This window comes from Triplophysa dalaica, chromosome 24, assembly GCF_015846415.1.
Source record: "Triplophysa dalaica isolate WHDGS20190420 chromosome 24, ASM1584641v1, whole genome shotgun sequence".
Lineage (NCBI taxonomy): Eukaryota > Metazoa > Chordata > Actinopteri > Cypriniformes > Nemacheilidae > Triplophysa > Triplophysa dalaica.
Window position 1 is genome coordinate 5,710,083 of NC_079565.1, and position 19,134 is coordinate 5,729,216.

At 40.0% G+C, this 19,134-nt stretch overlaps 2 protein-coding genes and 1 long non-coding RNA gene across 5 annotated transcripts; all 3 read right to left on the bottom strand.

The window, feature by feature from the left end:
• Positions 1–88: 88 nt before the first annotated feature.
• Positions 89–4,802, bottom strand: prmt7 (protein arginine methyltransferase 7). Its single transcript, XM_056740528.1, has 16 exons — positions 4,591–4,802; positions 4,280–4,316; positions 3,521–3,670; positions 3,335–3,443; positions 3,147–3,259; positions 2,651–3,061; positions 2,451–2,575; positions 2,218–2,353; positions 2,047–2,130; positions 1,904–1,951; positions 1,431–1,520; positions 1,185–1,346; positions 1,025–1,099; positions 729–889; positions 564–660; positions 89–450 (listed from the first exon to the last, which is right to left on the bottom strand). Exons 1-16 carry the CDS (start codon positions 4,683–4,685, stop codon positions 292–294), a joined length of 2,052 nt encoding a protein of 683 aa, XP_056596506.1. The 5' UTR covers positions 4,686–4,802; the 3' UTR covers positions 89–291.
• A 421-nt stretch (positions 4,803–5,223) lies between these two features.
• Positions 5,224–10,724, bottom strand: exoc3l1 (exocyst complex component 3-like 1). Of its 3 annotated transcripts, XM_056740069.1 has the most exons (15): positions 10,669–10,724; positions 10,320–10,549; positions 10,144–10,251; positions 9,157–9,332; positions 8,810–9,029; positions 8,263–8,675; positions 7,854–8,143; positions 7,656–7,773; positions 7,443–7,568; positions 7,236–7,336; positions 7,040–7,156; positions 6,615–6,885; positions 6,246–6,401; positions 6,027–6,160; positions 5,224–5,942 (listed from the first exon to the last, which is right to left on the bottom strand). In XM_056740069.1, exons 3-15 carry the CDS (start codon positions 10,181–10,183, stop codon positions 5,756–5,758), a joined length of 2,349 nt encoding a protein of 782 aa, XP_056596047.1. In that variant the 5' UTR covers positions 10,184–10,251; positions 10,320–10,549; positions 10,669–10,724; the 3' UTR covers positions 5,224–5,755. The 3 variants fall into 3 exon arrangements, with proteins under 3 accessions (XP_056596047.1, XP_056596048.1, XP_056596049.1); XM_056740070.1 differs by lacking the exons at positions 10,320–10,549; positions 10,669–10,724 and having other exon boundaries at positions 10,144–10,309; XM_056740071.1 differs by lacking the exons at positions 10,144–10,251; positions 10,320–10,549; positions 10,669–10,724 and having other exon boundaries at positions 8,810–9,025; positions 9,157–9,264.
• Positions 10,725–16,003: 5,279 nt separating this feature from the next.
• On the bottom strand, positions 16,004–18,494 carry LOC130413843 (uncharacterized). The gene is made up of 3 exons (XR_008905543.1): positions 18,407–18,494; positions 16,387–16,408; positions 16,004–16,072 (listed from the first exon to the last, which is right to left on the bottom strand). It is a non-coding gene; the product is annotated as an uncharacterized LOC130413843 (long non-coding RNA).
• Positions 18,495–19,134: the final 640 nt, after the last annotated feature.

Genomic DNA, 19,134 nt, shown 5'->3' on the forward strand with positions numbered 1-19,134 from the left:
TTCGACACTGCAAGAGTACATATTTCATGTTTATAGCTACTTAACACACCACTGCTTTCATATACTAAACTATGAGTATGAATGTAAGCACATACAATGTAATAACTTCAATCTGTTCGCACTGCAAACCGTGTTAAGCTTACTAGAGGTCTATAACTGTAGATAAAGGAATATTACAGCGAGGATAAAAACAGCAGTCAGCTACGGAAAAAAGATCACCGTATTTGAAATTCTTTGGATAATCGTTAAAAACCAAATGTAAACTTATGACAGTTGACTAGAGTCTATTGGTCAAGGCCTGATGACGGAAAAGTCCATTTTGATGTCACCGATATTAGGTTCAAAGGTTAAACTGTATGAAAGATATTCCCTTTCGTCCCCAGAAATTTCATCCGCAGATCTAAAGAAAAAGACTCCTTGTTTTCGATGTGGGTTCCATTCACAAGCCCCCTGATAAAAGCACACGAGACAGTCAGATTTACTACATCATCCCAGAATGACAGAACATTAGTTTCTACGAGACTTTTTGATTTATAGACAATATAACAATATTTAACAAGTACCTCTTCATTGACTGGTTTGGTTAGGCCCATGTTTACAGTAATGTCATCCGTCAGCTGATACTCCATCCAGAGAACAACACCATGGCAACATCCTCTCCTGCAACATCCTAAGTTAATATAACTTCTAAACAAGCTTATTTATGTCAATTATTGTGTTAATATTACCTTGTGAATGGCACGGTTCCCTGTTTGTTGATCGGTTGCTCTGGAACACATTGCGTGAAGTCAAATGTCATGACCGGACGTGGCTTGGCAAGGGCACGACAAGGGTATTCCCAAAGGGGGTGTGGTTCTGCCTCCCAAGACTCACGGAAATCCAAAGATCGCTAAGGGTGGATCATTACAATTTCATTACTGTTTTAGCATTCAAGCAAAATTTATAAAGCTGAAATGGGAAGGCTCATTCCTGTTTGCCCCAAAAACCATGAATAAATGTAGGTCTGAAGAAGAAGAGCTTGTACCTGAATCATCTCGTCCATGGGACTGACATCAAAACCCTCACAGGTACCACAGGGAGCTCTTATTCTCCACAGATCCTGAGAGTTTAAAGAATTCAAAACATTTAAATCCAGAATTACAATCATTTCGATAATTTAATGTAATGTAAAAGAAATAACTTACCTGGAATTCAACAGCAACTATGTAAAGTGTGCCAGCAGAGGGCAGTATAGTTGCATTTGGGTGGAGGAGCTGTGCCACGGCAGTGCGGCAGTACCAGAAGTACAGTGAATGCCAGGGAAGCAGACTGGTGCTGAAGTACGGCTCGGCCATCAGCACTGATATCTGAAAAAGACACAAAACATAAGATCATAAGACAATCGTGGCTTCAAAGAAATTAAGAGTGGAAAAAGTTTTAGTTTTTTGTACCTGATTTCCTTCCAAGTCATTTAAAGAGAGTTGCTCAGGTCGGATTCCCAGTATCTGCACTGCATGCTTCAGTGAATTTGCTTGCAGCACCTGCGTCAATGCATAGGTGTACAACACATTTTGTGTTACTTTTGTGCTGTCCCTTTTATTTAACACACAATATCGCTGCTGTCCTTCTCCATATGATGTGGTTTTTATCACTATTATAAGTCCCAATTAATGTTCGAGTTTTGCAAATATCTAACCAATAAATTTATCAAAATGTACAGTATTTAATCATTTAAAAGTACAGTGTTTTTTCCAATTCCTAAAAAAAAGTGGATATCCAAGATTTTGGAAGAACAGCAATGATATTTCAAAGTGATACGTAATGTGTAAAAATAGCACAAACATGTCATTTTGGGTTTTATCAGGGAACATGGAAATGAATTTATGCAGATGCACTTTTAGCGACGTCGATGTCTAAACTTTACCTGATCAATCAATCGTCTTGCCATTCCGGAGTTTTCCAAACTAAACACCTGAATAGGTAAATAAAGTGAAGTATTCATTTATTGTGGATTTTTTAATGGGTGGAATAAAGGAAGATGCGAATAAAATAAAATACTGTAGATACCTTCCTAGCTCCAAGCAGATGTGCAAAGATGGGTAACAGGCTTCCATCACTGACTGATAAACAAACACTGTCTGGTTTCAGAATCTGCAAGGACACATGCACGTGCGGTGAGCGCTTCTCAATCATTTATAACATCCAATCAGAAAGCTTGATTCTATCACTTCAACTCACATTGCGTAGTGCGTTCACGTAACTCTCAGTTCTCTGCTCATCGTTCAGTTCTCCAAAGCGAGGCCTCGTCCAGACCAAGTGGGCCTGACAGGTACAGCACGGCCGGAAAGATGTCACTTTGGTATCACTTTGCTGACTTAAGACATAAATTTAGTTCATTTCAAGTTGCATACTTGATGGGGTGGAAACTTCGCAAACATCGATAGCTCATGAAACCAAAATGGAGACTTTACCTGTCTGTCAGGCTGTACCAGAGACTGTAGTCATCGTGGGAAACTGTTAAACTGGTTTCTTCCTCCTTTGCCACATTCTTCTCAGCAGGAAGGAAATAGACACTTTGCATCCAGTGGTCCCTCCACTGTACATCACAAAACACTCATTAAGTGCATTTAGTACAAAATGACATTACTATCAGCTAAGGAGCATTACTTACAGGGTAAGACTGAGGTTTAGAACAGGCCCAGCTGGGGGCCATTGTGCACACAATGTTGCCATCAGGGTCCATGTCGATGTCCCACCAGGATAAGACCACCTGCGCTCTTCCGCTCGACTGGGCTTTGAATTGTGCTGTGTAGGAGCCGGCAGCACTGCTGACCGGCTTGCTGAAATCGACACGGAACATGGTGCAGATGGGTCCAAGGGGCGTGAATGATCTTGGGGACACCTGGCTAAGTTGAATGTCACAGACGGAGGGCACTCCCGCACACTTTACTACAGATGGAGGAGGCTGCAGTCTGTGTCCGTCCACCTCTATAGGCTGAATTTGTGACCATTTCCAAAGCATGTCAGACTCCACCAATTGGGCATAAATTGTGGCACGATGTGGCACGGCCTCACAACCCACCTGCGTTGGAGAGAGCAGATCCGTTGAACACTTACAACATAATACACAATTTTGAAACATCAAAGCTTTTACAAAATGTGCATACCTGGACCAGGTGCATGTGCGCATGCTCATAGCTCGGCAATGCTCCTTCACCAATCAGCTCGGTGTCGAAGAGTTCGGTGACAAGAATGTTCGCTCGCTCATGCATGTCTCCATCTGCAAATAAAGAACTTTTCGATTCAAATATTCAGGTCTGTATTAGACGCATGAGAGTGTTGTAGGTTGTCTCACCTGGACCGACGGTAACCTCAGTGGAGTGTTTGTTGATGACTTTGATTTTGTCTGAGAATCCGTTCCTCTCCACAATGCGAACAGCCGCTTGTGCCATGGGCTTAAACACCTGTGTATAAGAACTATTATCAGAAATAAATCACAAAAATAATACCAACCGTAGTTCACTATTCATCACACGAGTACCTCTATGGCATAGCAGAAGTCGGCTCCAGCAGTCATTGCCATCATGGAAAGCAGACCAGTGCCCGCGCCGATGTCCAGAACCACCACCCGTTCCCCCCGTGCCTTCACTCTGCTCACCGCTGCCCGGATACCCTGGAAGTATTTCTCATTCTAAAAAGTAAAAATAAAGTGAATCAGGAGATGCAAACCATAACTTTTTTTATGATTATAGAAACCAGGGGTGTGACTGTGCTGTGGTAACATAAGCGAATTATGTCATGGTTCATTTTAGAGAAAATATACACTGTGACCTAATATGACCTAATATGCACTCAACATGTTTTGTGTCCAGTTACATTTGCACTCAAAATGGGTCTTACTCGATGTGTAAGACTAATGATACAACTTTTAATAACTATATTTCCAATTATGCAAGAAAATATCATGACTGCATTTTGATCGAATATTTGTGTACAACTGAAGATGCCATACACATCTAGGATGATATGAGGATCATAACATTATGATTTGTTTTATGAACTTTTCCATGAACAGAATGCAAAATCATATTTATTGAGCATGAATAAATAATAATGAGGAAAACATTTACTGTAACTCATCTTATTTACTACACACTGTCAGCTTGCATATAGGGTAGGTAAAGAATAGCAATTGGTTGCATAAAAACTAAAAGATAGGATTTATGGCATAAAATAGTTGGATAGTTCAGGGGTTGTGAAAAAGGTTTTGGTATGTGTATGTAAGAGCAACAAAACTCACCCGGTCTTTGTCATGAAGCATATCTGCATAGCATGACCTTACAAACATACAAAGGAACAGTTATCAGGATATACTGAATAAATGTAACTCATATCCCATGACAGGATAGCACAATCTCTATTAAATGAAGTCTACATGATGACCACACACAATCTGATCCGTGTCCACGTGCATAACAACAATAGCAAGCAATGGCCAAGCATTTCAACACATTTATTTATATATCTTTTGTTATTTTTATTAATCCTGAAGAGATCGGTCGTTGTAAATGCACATGACATAACATGAGGTTCTCTGACAGATTTACGCACCTCGCAATCTCTTGATGATAATCATATTCCTCGCTCTCCTCGACCCAATCTAGCGCCCCGGTTGTTGCATTCGCACGACCGCAAAACGTCTTCATAACTCCCTCTGTTTTAAACGAATAAACCTGTATATCAATGTATTTTGTACTACTAATGTGCGACGGTTCACAAACAGATTAATCCAACATGATCTCTCAGGGCGCAGCCATGTTTTGTCGCGCACAACACACGCCTTCGAGATCACGTGACCACTACTGGGAACTGCACTTGCTCCTCATTTTGTGTAAAATGTTGTGAATCTGTAATCACTTAACAAAAAGATTGTATCCCAGGCAAAGTTAAGGTATCAAATTAAGGTATGTTGTCCTTGTTTATGTTACTACCAGAAATGTAGATGGTTTGTCTGGTATTATCATATTTTTTCTTTACCATAGATGCGTTTGGCACTTTGCATATTATGATAACATTGTAAAGAGTCAATAAAGAGAAAATGTTACGTGTATATCTTTACAAATATGTTGATGTATGGTAATACGGCACTCAATATACCCTTTCATCTATTAATGTTTACATTTCAACAGTTACTTTTTATTTTATTGTCTAATAATAGTCAACCACAATATACATAGTGCAGCACAATATACAAGTTCTGATGAGTCATACACAGACATCCAGCAAAATATCATTGGGCTTGTTATGTTTGGTAACAATACTGTAACATTGCAATACATTCAATTCTTTACATTAGCCTAAAATTATTTGCAATTTTCTCACAAGGAGTGATAATTTACTTGAAAATTAGAAAATTTGTTGTTTTCCATATATTGAAAGTACATGATGATTTACACTGTCAAGCCCCCTATCAAAAGACAAAGTACTATATGCACAAATATAATCAAAATATGATTTTTGAATAAGTTTACTTCTTCAGTTGTTTGGTCTGGCTTACTATTACATTTTAGGCACATATTTGGATTACTTACTTGTAGATGTTTTGTAAGAAAGGATTTGGCAAGTCCATAAATGTAAATATTTTGCTTCAGTATAGTTTACTAATATAAGGCACAGGACAGAAAATATAAAGGCTGTTGCATTGAGTACATAGGAATTGATGGTCATTTTCCTGTTCAACAAGACGGATGCAATTGGCAATTTCTCTGAATGCTTGTCAAGTACACTTTGCAGTAGGCAGACAAAACTGTGTCTTAGAAGAGGGCACAAGTATTTCTGTGAAGATTGGGCGGTATCCTGATGGTAAAGGTGGGGCACTCTGCTCTAGGAAATGTAGTACAGACCCCCGAACGTCTTTGGAGACGTCCCCTCTTATGTCCAACAGCACCGAGACATGCTCCTCGCTGCAGGGACCAACTGTATTAAGTTACTTACATCTTTCAACATGTAAAAAAATAGTTTGAGGAAATGAGCATGTGAATTCTCACCAAATATCAGGGTACTTGGTTACCAATCCAGAAATTTCCAGTGTCAGCATCCCTGGATCTTTCACATTCAATAATTCAGCCAGCGCAAGTATCAAAGCGGTGGTAGTTACTTCACCTGTCGTTCCGTCAATCTCCTTCAAATTTGAAAACAGTAGAGAACAAACTTAAAAATCATCTACCAATAAAAATGTCACTTGAAAGATGTAAATTGCTTCTCACCGTGCTTTGAAAGTGCTCTCGTAGCTGATGAGCATCCTGTGCTAAGCGTTGGGCCAGTTGGCATCGCTCATCGTCGCTTCGGCAGACAAGTCTCTTCTGCATCAGTGCACGTATATACTCAACGACAGTTAGCCACTGACATTCTTCCATTAGTCTCTATGGATGACATAGGTCGCATGACACTTGATATGCTGATGTTGATCACGTTTAAATTCATGTTTATATTTTGAATTATTCCCAAATTCTAAGCACTAATACAGACATATGTCAACCTTCTGTTTAGCCAATTATTTGAACATCCTTGTGCATGTAAACCTAGTCATTCATCTTCTATTTTATTGTGTGAGTCCTTATGATATAAACGCTAACCTGTCGACAAGGCTGATGCACCCTGTTGTACAGTTCACAGTGATGTTCCAGAACCCCACACATTTCTCGGGTTGCATCATCCTGGTCCAGCCAGGCACGAGACAGGAGCCCTTGTAAGTGCGGCTGCAACTCAGACAGTAGATGGTCCATGACTAGGCGACAAGCCTTTCTCACAGCACGGTCCAGGCCTGTCAGAGGCCCAGGTGGGATACGTGACATCCGGTTTGAAGGGAAGGAAAACAACTGCTGCTGCAGACTTTCAGTGGAGGTTCTAAATGTGCGTGCAAATCAGAAATTTCAATGTCAACCTTCCAATCATACATTATCTGGCAAACACAAACATTAGTTTGAACGGCGGATTTCTTTCAAACAAACAACACGTAAACACAGACATACTGTCAGAAGATACTTGTACACCATCTCACTTGAGGATGATGCAGTTGCTGATGCAGGCCAGCAGATAGTGGAGGTAGAACTTGTTACTGTTTGTCGTTGGATCCTTGTGATGCTCCTTTCCGAATTCAATGATTGCATCTCGAAATCTGTAGAGAGATAGGTGCAAATAGTTAGCATTTCATCGATTGTCATTGCTGCTACATTAGTTTTGTTAGGAACACACACCTGCTAAGGAGGTTCTCCATCTCATAGAGACCCATTTGGATTGTCTGATTCCGCAGAGCTTCACTTATCATTACGGCCACTCGTGCATTTTCCTCTAGCATCTAACAACCCAAGATTAGTTTGTTTATATACATAGCATATGAATTCTTATGTACAGAAACATCATTCTCGTATGAAATACTATAGCAACAGTTGTGGTTAAAGCACCTGAGTGATAATGGTTGGAAAACTGGTGTGAAAGCAGCCCTCATGGTCAATGTCAGGTTCCTGGTCCCTCTGCCAGTCTGTCAGTTCCACCTCAAGAGCCTTTTGCATCCATTCTGAGACACTCTTCTACAAAAAAACATAATCACTCTTTTTTTTTAAAAAGCTTGGACTGTTAATCCAGACAGAACAATATAAATGTTATTAGTGTCTTACGCGAACTTTTTGGACGTATTTATTCTGTAGCTGCTCGAGACCTTCCTGAGATATGAGAGGTCCTAGGTCCTTGATGTCGAGCTCAGCCACAAGTTCTGGATCACCCATCATCTCTGAGCTTAAAGAACACATTCTCATGTGCATGACTTTAAGATTAGCGATACACCAATTAAAGATGCAAATGCTTGCTTAAGGTACCTGGTGTAAATGTGCAAAACCCAGTTAAGGACAGCAAAGATTTCCCCGCTTTCCAGCTCCCATCCAGTGACAAGCCCAAGGTGTGCCTGCAGGAACTGGTGGCAGGAGCGCAGGTAAGCTCTCGTTAGACGATAGTGAGGTGGACCACACTGTTCCAAAAGATGGCGCACTGTAGCGAGGTCTCCCATAATGCCATGCTGTAGTGCAGACAAGTGACTAGCAAGCCCTGGCCCTCGGGTGTGCAAGTAGGAAATGCTACGGAAACGGGCTGACACTGCCTCCTCCATCACCTGGCCAAGAATTAGACGAACAGGTACAGATTAGGTCAATTGACATCTACAAGCCTTTGCACAATTTGAAAAGTTGACAACACTTGTGTCAACAGAAAACCTAGCATTCATGATCAAACCTTGAAAAAACGTTCTCTCCAGCATCTTGGTCTCCCAGGGGGCATGGGTCTGCTGTGTCCCGATGCTGACCTTCGTTCCTCCAGAAAGAATTCATCTAACGCTTCTTCGCGCTCCACTATACGCACAGCTGACACAAAAGGAGTGGGGTTTTGACGAGAGAGCGACAACCCGCTCCCCACCACTGCCCAAAGCTCCTTGGCAAGGGCGTCCACCATGCGTCCAACACCGGAGAAATAATTCCGCACCAGCTCTTTATCCTCAGAGGTTAGTCCCGTTCCTAAGGTTTCCCTGGGTACCTGGAGCTGTAGCAGCACCTCATCCTGCCAGCGCTCTAGTTCCATTAGGCGAGCATGAGCCTCCAAGAGCCTCCGAGACTCCACTAGCCTCTCTGTCTCGAGCACCATACTCTGCACTGGTACAAATTAGGGCAAAATATTGAGGGACTTAGGTCAAGAAAACACAAGCAGGCAGACACGAATGCTTCATTGATGGGGAAAATGTACTGGAAATAAAGGTAAAAAATGATTAGGAAGATAAATCACTAACCTTTATAGAGGCGTGGCAAGTTGCTCACGGCAGCAAGGAGCTGGCGGTGACTGATGGACATTTCCCGAAGCGTCTCTAGTACGGTGACCTCTTCAGAGTTTTTCCTAGACTCCAGTTTTGCCTTGTGCAAGTCATGAGATGCTTCGCTCAGCTCCTCTCGTGCCTCCCGCAGTTGACCGAGACCCCAGTCAACACCTTCCAGATACGACTGTACAACTGACTTATGAAAAAATAAGACTGAGCAAGTGACACGAGCAAAAGACTGAGCGAATGACGTTTATGGCTAAAGCTATGACATACAGTAAGTGTATAGTGGCTTTGTACGTAATGAAATAATCACTATCTACCTTCAATCTAGAATGAATCGAAGCAGTCCGTTGACTTTCCCTTTTCCTGTATTGTCCGAGTCTTTCCAGATGCTCTGGCCGACAAAAGACACCTGAGGCCCATTTCAGCGCAGCACCCCGAGCCAAACACTCGGCTCTCTCCAGCTCAGGCCACACCTCCACTGGGACAGGGGTATCTGTTATTAAAAAGGGTAATAATGACTCAATATTGCTACTTTAGCTGAAATGGACTCCACCCGTAACAGAGAAGTCCAATGTGAATTGGCCAGTTTTGCAGCTCCAGTGTTATTAGGTTATGCTGCAGTGTTTACCAAATCAGTGCAAAGAATGCATGCTTTATTTGAGAGCCTTTCCATAGTCGAAGTCTTTTTCTTGCTGGTCATGGGACTATCATTTAAACCAGTTAAAGACTATGAAGAGTAGTCAACTGCTGCTTAGTGTTTTTGAGTCTAAAGTTTCAGAATTGGGGGCATACAAGCTTGAGGTCTTGCAGAAAACATGTAATATGTTGCTAAGAAACAGCATTTAAAGCAATGTCGGCATCATTTGAGCCTTGTGTAATGGTTTCTACAGTATCTAGTGCTTACACCTACAATGTGTTCATGTCACATTTTCATGGTAACAGGTACTGTAAGAAAGATCTGTTTTTAAAGTTTATTACGTTATTGCGCACAATCACTTTCTGAATGCCATTTTAGTTTTTGGAGCTATTTGTGCTCTATTTGAGTCTACTTCTGCATCTGTTTTAGATTCCCTTGCTGCGTTGTGTGCACGCTTATGAAATGCCGGTTACCGTTGCTGTTTTTCTTATAACAATTAGTAGTGTGTGATTATGGCAGAAGGGGTCAATTGTTTAGGGCACCCACAGAAATAAATATACTGTTCACTGGCATGCTTTATTTAATTACTTACATTACACTTCTCTTTGTTTCTTTCATTCTTTCTACCATTGCATGCGAACAGGCATTAATAAGAAACGATGCGTACCTTCATGATTGTCACAGCCATTCCTGTCTCCGTCTGACATTTAGCCTTATTGTTCAACTGTCCACCGTTCCGCCACTTAGACACTGCCCTGCCCGGAGGGCCTGCTCACTGTCGCCAGATGGTGAAATTAGCAGAGAAATGTAGAAACGAGAAGAAAGAAAGGAGATGGTACATACCCACTTCAACGCCAACCTTCCTCTCTCACACTCCCAAACACATCCTCTGCTCGGAGGCCGGCAGGAAGGGACGGGAGGAAAGGAAAGAGAGAGAGAGAGAAAGCAATAGGGACACAGGGAAAGCGGGCACTCCGCCCTTTTAAATGATCCAGATGGTGAGCAGTAAGTGTGGGGGTGGCCTTCATGTGAAACAGTGCCTCTCTGTGTCTGCTGGAGTTATATATGTGTGTCTAAAAGAAATCATAAAGTGCTTGAGGAAGTGCTAAGATTATTCAAAGGGTTTGTATGGATCTACGTCAGTTGGTCGGTGGTAGATGTGTTGATTTATATCTTCCCAGAATGTTCGTACCAATGTCTTGCGATGTCTTACAGAAACAACACGTTGTCTGAGGCAGTGCTCTGGATGGAGCTCTCTCTTTTATAAGGGTTTACATTAGTTCATTGATGGTGCTGTAGATGGTTTATGATGATTTGTATTGTTCTCGAATCGTCTTGCTGAAGCCCCTTGACCATTCACAGCTGCTGGCTGTAGAACAAACATGAGAGGAATCTTAGACAAGAGACCCCCAACGATTGTGTTTATTTGTGTAAGTGTAGTGGCCTGGAACTTACACCATGTCTGTATTTACAACTTTCTAGTTCCCTCTACCAAACACACACCCACATAAATGTAAGTAACTTCAAAAGTAGTATGCAAACCTCTGTGCGCAATGATGTGTTTATATTTTTGTTAGTTTGTTAGATTGTTACATTATACAAATAGGTCGTGTTTTAAATCATTTGCAAGACTTATATAATTATATAACTGATCTTTGTCAAAGTCCCTGAAGGTTTCTTTTTCGATAATGAGTAGCTGCTCCATGGTTACTGTCAGTTTGGGAGGCTTCTGAGGACAGATTTGAGGATATTTCCTCATTCACATCTGTATGTACTAAAATAGCAATACAACTAGACCTTTTTGCCTTTTTAATCACCATTATAGCCAGAAGACCTTGACATGCTTACTTAGCGGATCTGCCAATGATAATATTTCCTTCTGGACTGGGATTTCTGTTGACGTAACTGCCTCTAGAAAGGGTGGAGATGTATGCCATCGACATAAAGGCGTGTGCAGGATTTTATTCAAACCCAGTGCATTTAGAAAGTAGCCTTTATGTGCATTGCCTTGTGACAGAAGCCACGAGCTTGATGTAAATGAGGTACCTATATCTATAGCTTTAATGCACAAATTATGCATGTATTTGTCTTGCTAAGGGAACACTGTGGTGCTTCCGTACAGCTATAGACTTAGACATCATCAGATAAGTGTTACGCAGCTGTGCATCTTGTGGTCACCCTCCCCTTAATAAACCACTATCCTACCAATCAGAGCCGTAGAGAACAGGAAGTCTATTTTAGAAGTAGTCCACCAAACACAGGGAGGACTTCCTGTCTGACATTCCTAACCTGGGCTGACTTCCTGGTTCTCAGCTCTCCCAGACACAGACAGACAAATATACACTTTATGGCATGTTTACATAAAGAAACTCACTTCTGACCAAAACACTGACCATGTAAGGTTAAATATTTAAAATCTTAGTATTACTTTTTAACTGTTTGGTCTTCGATAATGATATAAAGTATCTCGGAAACACTTTACAATAGGGTGTATTAATCTTAGAAGAGAATTTCGATTACTATACATATATACATTTCAATATGTTTGAAATAATATTATAGCCAATTAATTAAATAATAAATATTATAAATGCTGTTAAATGTGGTTGTTCATTGTTACACTCAATGCATTGCAACAAATGCTTCACATTCCAGAAATAAAGTGTTTTGGGTGGTGGCCATAGTCAGGATTTTTTTACTTTTAGTGGTAACTACTTGAAAGCAAAAGTTATTTGCACTCTGTTCCAAGTATAAAAATTAGGCCCAAAAGTGTATGGATGCATTTGCTTGTTCTTATGAACTATTACAACATTTTCATTTGCCATAATGTGCACGTTCTTTTTATGTAAAACATGTTCAGATAGAATTTCCCGTCATGCATGTACAAACAGTACAAAAGTATGTGGATTTTGCTCTTCTGTGCACAAAACCAATTGTGTGTGTCAAAGAACTTAATATATATAATATATATACCCGACAACCCCATTGACCCAAGGACAAACCTCTTCTTTTCCATGTAGTAAAAAACGGCCTTTGATTGGCCAATTTAAAGTTGGAATACACATTTGACTGCCAACAGCAAGCGTTGCCCATATTTTAATGTCATTCAAGGGTGTTAGAATGAGCAGGAGATTAGATGGGGGCCCCTAATTATTTTGGCTTTAGTTCTGGATTAACCCTCTGTTCTGTCGACTCCAATTCACACTCGCCGTTTGATGAAATGTGAACTGACATAAATTCCGCGGCTCACTTTCAATCCGATTATGCAGTTAAATCGCCGCGGTTCGAACCCAAGCAAGACACTCTGGCGGGTCCCTATTCTCCGTGTCCCCTGAAGCCCTGACAGACCCACGCTACCTCCTCACAGGACCCACGCTACACTCTAACCTCACATGAATAGGGTCTATTCAGCGAGGTAACGCTCAAGCACAAGCTAAATATTGTTTTTATGAGCAGCAAATAGGTGCCACCTCCAAACTAATGCCGCGGGTTTGAGTTCCCATCGTTTTTGGTCTTTTGGAGAGCGGAACAGTGCCGTGTCACAATGACCGAGATTGTGTTGTTGGCTGCTTTTAGAACAAGACGAACACAAGAAACCGATGTAACGTTTAAATTCACGACGTAATTTATCTTAGGTTGCGGAACGACGCGGTGGTGAAAATTATAAAAGTTACGATGTTTAGCGTTTCGTGACAGCGGATCGTGTCACTTTTTACGTAGTAGGCTTCTTTTATATTTCTGTTCATATATGTATAAGTATATTTATATATAAGCCAACTTTTTATATATCATACTTTTAATTTGAATGTATGAAAATGAGTCTATTTAATGTTTCTGTGTTTTTATAACGCTTTTGAATCTTGAATCTAAAACGCTAAATGTTTTCACGCGCGTAATAAATAGCGCGGTTACGCTACAATTAAAATCTTAATTTGGCGCTAACTTTTGTTATTATTAGTTCACATTGATAGGTGTTGTATTTTTTGCGCTTTTTTCTTTCATTATTAAGGATATCATTTTTTATATATAAATGCTCTCTTTAAAATAATACTTAACATATCAAATATAAAAAAAAGTATAAAACTAATTCTAAAACAGCAATACACTTGTGCAAAATAAAGTTGGTTTTAACTACGGCCAAAGTTGTCGCAAGGCACATCCACAGATGAATATTCTTTTGTCGCCAGCAGAGGGCGATGTGTCTACAGAGCGCGGACCCTACAGAGAAACTCATTTCCATTCATAATTCTTATGACACGTTAGACTATTTAGGTGGGCTTTCCCATGAATTTGCAATGCATTTTCACACTAATTATGCTCACATGGATGTGAATAATACATACCTCATTCTCACTTACATGATATAAAGTTTTGTATAATAGCTGAGGAAATGCTAGATGGGAATACATTTTTAGGAAACATCAAGATTTTAGGGCTTATATGTGTTCAAAAGAAAGTAAATGTATACATGTATGAGTGAATGTAATTTTAAAAGCTTGTCATCGTCAGCTTCTCTAAGCCTTTGTGCAATTTCTCAGCGGTTCCTGCAATGTGACAAAATCACAATAATTATATGCAAATAATGTGTAATTTCATATGTATATAATAATAAATAATAATTATACAAATATTTGATATATTTTGTTTAAAATTATTTTAGCTAAAGTTTCTCGCTCACTGATGCTACTGCTTCATGTGACATTATACTCATATTTATTTTAATTCTAACAAATTTATTCATTAATCCTTTACATATTTATCCTATAGATTCTTAAATTTTAAATGGTCACAAATGTCCATTAGTGGGATAATAAGATAACTAAACAAAATAACATTTAATTAAGAAAAAGCACAGTTGTGTATTACAGTTCACACTTGAAAAAAGTCATATGGTCAGTCTGTGACTTGAATCTGCAAAATTGCAAATTGGAGCAGGTAAAAACATATATGAGCTAAATATTCTTTGAATTTTTCATATATCCTTTTTTACAAGATTTGAGTATAATCTTTGCCAGTTAAGTAAAGATATTCACAACCAGTTGCAGACAGAGTTTGCAGACACAGATTTCGGGTCTTACTTTGAGGAATGTGATGCTGAAGTTTACTTAAAGTGTTTTCTTCATATTTGTGGTGCTTTTGTCCTCTTCAAACAAGTCCAATGAGTTTCCCAGGAGTAAGAAAGACAGCATTGAAATCTCTAAATTGGTATGGACCTCACCAACTCGCCAAAGCCTCTTTGGCAAATCTCTGTTTGATTTAACACTCTTGTTTGCCATTGCAAAATCTTTCTTTTGTTGTATCTGGATAAGCTTAATGACTTCTTTAACTTGCCAAAACTGGCTCCAATAAACAAAAGATAAAAAGAGGACAAATGCAACATGGATACTTTTGCGGGAGAACAGATTTTCACGAAGTTTACAGTCAGAGAGCAGCAGCAGGATACTTACAGACTTGAATGAAGCCTTAGAAAGTGAGAACACGATGTCCGTCTCCTGGAATGAATGTTATTTCCAAGCATTTTGTGTCACTGTGTGCATATGGGAACTGAAAGAGAGAAGGCATCAGAAAATGAGTAAACAGAGAGCAACTTTTGTTCCCAAGTCTTGAGTACACAATGTGGACCCACCACAGCCCAAACCAATGTCCCATCCAGGACAGCAAACACAGCCACAAACGGCCGTATTAAGGGATCAATTGCGGTCTGAATGGAGCGGCATTAGCCAGGCTTCTAATTCTGGTTTACTAACACCTGTAATAACTATTAAACATGAGGTAATCTCATAAGCTCCCACGGCATTTACATATTACTCATTATCTTGTACAAACCTGAAGGATGTAGTTGCTCTCTGCTGGCGGTCTCAAGTCATGTACTTACTGCTTGGGTGGTTCTGTGGCTAAGTGAATGCGATATGTATATGTATGTGAGGGATTATCTGTATTTGCATTGCCGTTTACCAACGTGGCCATATTCTTAACATGGATCTGGATAATTGGAATGGGAGGAGAAGATGGCTGATCCATTAGTTCATTCTGTTTGCTTAGCGGATGGGTCGTTTCGTTTTTCACATTTCCCAACATTTTTCATTGAAAAGGGTGCGTGGAAATGTGTGCGCGGACGCCCTTTGTGTCACACAACCTCTGTATGTTCACTAAAACTAAGCAGATTCCGCTACAAAGCGAATGCCTCAGAGTCTTAGCATGGCTCGCGCATAACATCGGGAATAAGACCAAATACTGTGGATTTTTCAAGTGACACTTGAGGGAATGACCCAATCAGACCACACAATCTGTGCTCTACAAGAGAGAGATCTTTGAAATCTATAAACACCTTCAAAAGCCCCATTCTTGCACCCATAATGCTGTGCTTTCGAAGCTCACCATCAAATGTGCCGAAAACTACTTCAAAGAAAATTGAAATGTAAGAAATTCTGTCAGGCCAGAAAAGGATTATTGTAAGGGTCTAAATGGAGCGCAATCATTTCGATTGCATTGGGGTTTTCTTTTCTTTTATATTTTTTCTTTGGTGGGTTGGATTTCTCGAACAGCTGATGGAACATCTGTAGGTCTACTGGATGTTTGATTGCATCAGCATGATTCTGAAATAATAAACAATTTGGTTAATTCATGGAATGGTTTAGCTTACTTTTGCCTGTTACATCGCATTTGATTACATTGGGAAAAAAAGATTCTTCTGTGTTTTTTTTGCAGCACTGTAGTTTCATGAAATTATCCGCTTTCTTTTTCTTTTCACGGATCATTTACACCACATACAGTTCTTTTCTTGGTTCTTTAGAGATTCATTAAAGAGAATATTGTGTTGTGTTATTTTCTTAGGTTCCTAAGAAGTGTTCTTTAATGCATAAAAACCCAAAACGGTCCTTAAAGAACTGAAAAAAAATCCTTTACTTACCCCTAATGTCATTTTCTTTTTTCTGAAAAACACAAAACAGATATTTTGAAGAACATTGGTAACCCCACAACTCGCACTGACTTTCATTGCATGGATAGAAAACCACTGACACATTTTTCAAAATATCTTCTATATATACAGTTTTGAGCTACATGAGGATGAATAAAATGATGATAGAATTTACTTCTGGCTGAACTATCCCTTCAAACGGGATTGATAGCATCAGGGTTTAGAACCTATTTTGACTTAATTTGGGCCTTTATTACCCTAAAGGGAAATAATAAAAAATGTGTGAAATTATATCTATATATATCGATGCTGTCCTTCTGAAACCTTGTACTTCCAAACTCACCGTTTTTAAACTACTAACCACTACTTTTTGAAATGGTTGTGCTATAAAGTTGACAAGCATTTTTTATTACTTTTTATTGGTTAGATATTTGCAAAACCCATTAGGAAACATAAAGGGTGACTAATATGATTTATAGCTAAAAGTAAAAATCACGAAATATGGAGATTCGAGGTTTCTGAAGGACAGCAGTCATATTTGAAAAAAAAGAAACTAGCAAGCCTGACACCTCACGCTGGCAGTTAATGGCCTTATAATGGTCGTATCTAATTGTCTGGACAGAATATCAATATTGTATTGATCACTTCATCTCCAGACCCCCTGATCTGGGTTCACGTAACTCGCCCTCTTCCATCCCTTCAGCAGGTGGGACAGAGGAAAATTCTGGCTTCTGTTCCTGACAGGGGGCAGCCCAACCAGTGAAGAATGGTCCAGGCAGCTGGTGTGACTAAGCCACAGCTTGTAAGGATGGGGCGGAGTGGAGTAGACTGAAGGCAGAGAGGGAGGCGAGGCGGGTGGGGTAGAGGGGGGTACCACAGGGCTCTCGGCAGAAGACAGCGCCTTTACATCGCACCAACTGTTCGCATTTTCAACGCCGACCCCCTTTTTTCTTTTCCTGCCAAAGCTTTGTTAACAAAACAGTTTACTAAGCAGTGGTAGGACATGCGATTAATAAAGTGAGGAGGCTTGCAAAGACCCATGCAGTCCATATGGACCACACCACACAGCCCTATTGTCATCTGGCCACTTAACATGGCCGTTCTGCATTAGATCACTAGAACAGAAGACATGCAGAACTGGATGCTTTTGTTTTTGAAAAGCAGAAACAAAAGTCTTGCTTGGTAAAGTCAGGAAGTTTTTGTTATTATAAGTTCTGCTATCGAGGCTCTGTCTCAAAATCTGATGAGTAGATAAGCTAGACAGGCTTTTAGGGCATCATTGGTGCATACAGTAGAACAATCTTTTCACCGCACGCTTAAGTTATGATCTTTTAATAGGAGACTACGGTATCAAAGCGATTCGATATTTATGTGGGGGTCTTCATAACATAGTTTTTAAAATGAATGCGTTTTCAACAACAAGAAATTTATAACATTTCTCTTAGAGTAACAGTATCAGAGGCCTAAATGATGTGACTTTAACTAGCTCATCTTTTCCTCATTCACCCAGTCAGATGCCCTGAGGATCTGACAATAGTTCCTTTGAGAGAGGAAGGGAGGTCTACACTGGCCAAAGGTTAAACAGGGCTTTTGGCTGGTGATAAATCACTATTAAATGAGGCCTGCTTTGCCACGCATTGTCGTTGCTCACTTTCAGACCCATTACCTTCTGGTTGTAAAGCTGACACAGCTAATGAACTGACTGCTTTGAACCGGGGCCACGATATTGACTGGTTGCTTGGGGCAGATGTCTCAAGCCGAGCGACTAGTAAATGTACATTTGATTAAGAAAGGCTCTTCGGGTCTCTGGGGGTGGAGATATTTTGAGGGGGTGAGGCTAGTTGGATAGCAGGGGGCTAGTTTACTCCTAATGAGAACACTCGAGGAAGTTCATATTAAAACAATTGAGTCCTCAGCTGAATAAGGCTGATGAAAGAAGGTAGGACATGATGTTTGATTTAGCAAAAAAACAAAAGTAAACTAATGATTAGCTAAGATCCGGTCAACTCACTTCCTCTGCGAGCTGTGGGCGCTTTTTCGGTGCTGGAACGTGATTGACGGGTCTGACGGACATGCATGAAAATTGAGGTTTATGTGGAAAGTGAGGCCAGCCTCTGGGAGATGTTTTAACATTCATTTTACTTATTGTCATTTTTGTTAACCGTTGCAATTTCTTCTGTATCTTATATCCTTAGTTTGCAGGGATTATATTTTTAGGGGCACTTGTGCTCCTTAATTAAAAAGTTTAGGCGCAAAGTAAAAACAATTGGGGGACAGATTTTTTTTTAAGAGACTTTAATTTGGCACTGTATAGATGCACACAAATGATAAAATAAGCTTATTGGTTATTATTGATTATACCAAGGGAGCTGGTGAATGCCCCATTGTGATTGGCTGGCAAATATTCTAAGGGTGTGCATTGTTTTTTCATGAAGCGCCCCTGATAGCACACATACATCTGGCTTACGTCTATTAGATGTCTGCATTTACATCTGCAAGACATCTAAAATGCATAGTTTGCTTATCTGCAATACGTCTCAGAGAAATCTGCTGTCAGACGTCATATAGACCTCTAGAAGATGTCTGTAAGATGTTTATGATTTAGAATGGATGTAAAGCTGCTCTTTCTAAGATGTTTAGCAGATGTTTTTACGCAGCAGATCTTTAACAGACGTATTACAGACGTTCCTACGTCTCCTTGACGTATTGCAGATGAGCAAACTATGTATTGCAGATGTA

Coding starts and splice junctions, on each gene's coding strand:
- prmt7 (XM_056740528.1), bottom strand. CDS start 4,685: ATGAAGACGTTTTGCGGTCGTGCGAATGCAACAACCGGGGCGCTAGAT. Junction 4,317..4,590: donor TATCATCAAGAGATTGCGAG/GTGCGTAAATCT, acceptor TATGTTTGTAAG/GTCATGCTATGCAGATATGC. Junction 1,100..1,184: donor TAGTTGCTGTTGAATTCCAG/GTAAGTTATTTC, acceptor TTAAACTCTCAG/GATCTGTGGAGAATAAGAGC.
- exoc3l1 (XM_056740069.1), bottom strand. CDS start 10,183: ATGTCAGACGGAGACAGGAATGGCTGTGACAATCATGAAG. Junction 9,030..9,156: donor CGATTCATTCTAGATTGAAG/GTAGATAGTGAT, acceptor TTTTTTCATAAG/TCAGTTGTACAGTCGTATCT. Junction 7,157..7,235: donor ATGGAGAACCTCCTTAGCAG/GTGTGTGTTCCT, acceptor ATCTCTCTACAG/ATTTCGAGATGCAATCATTG.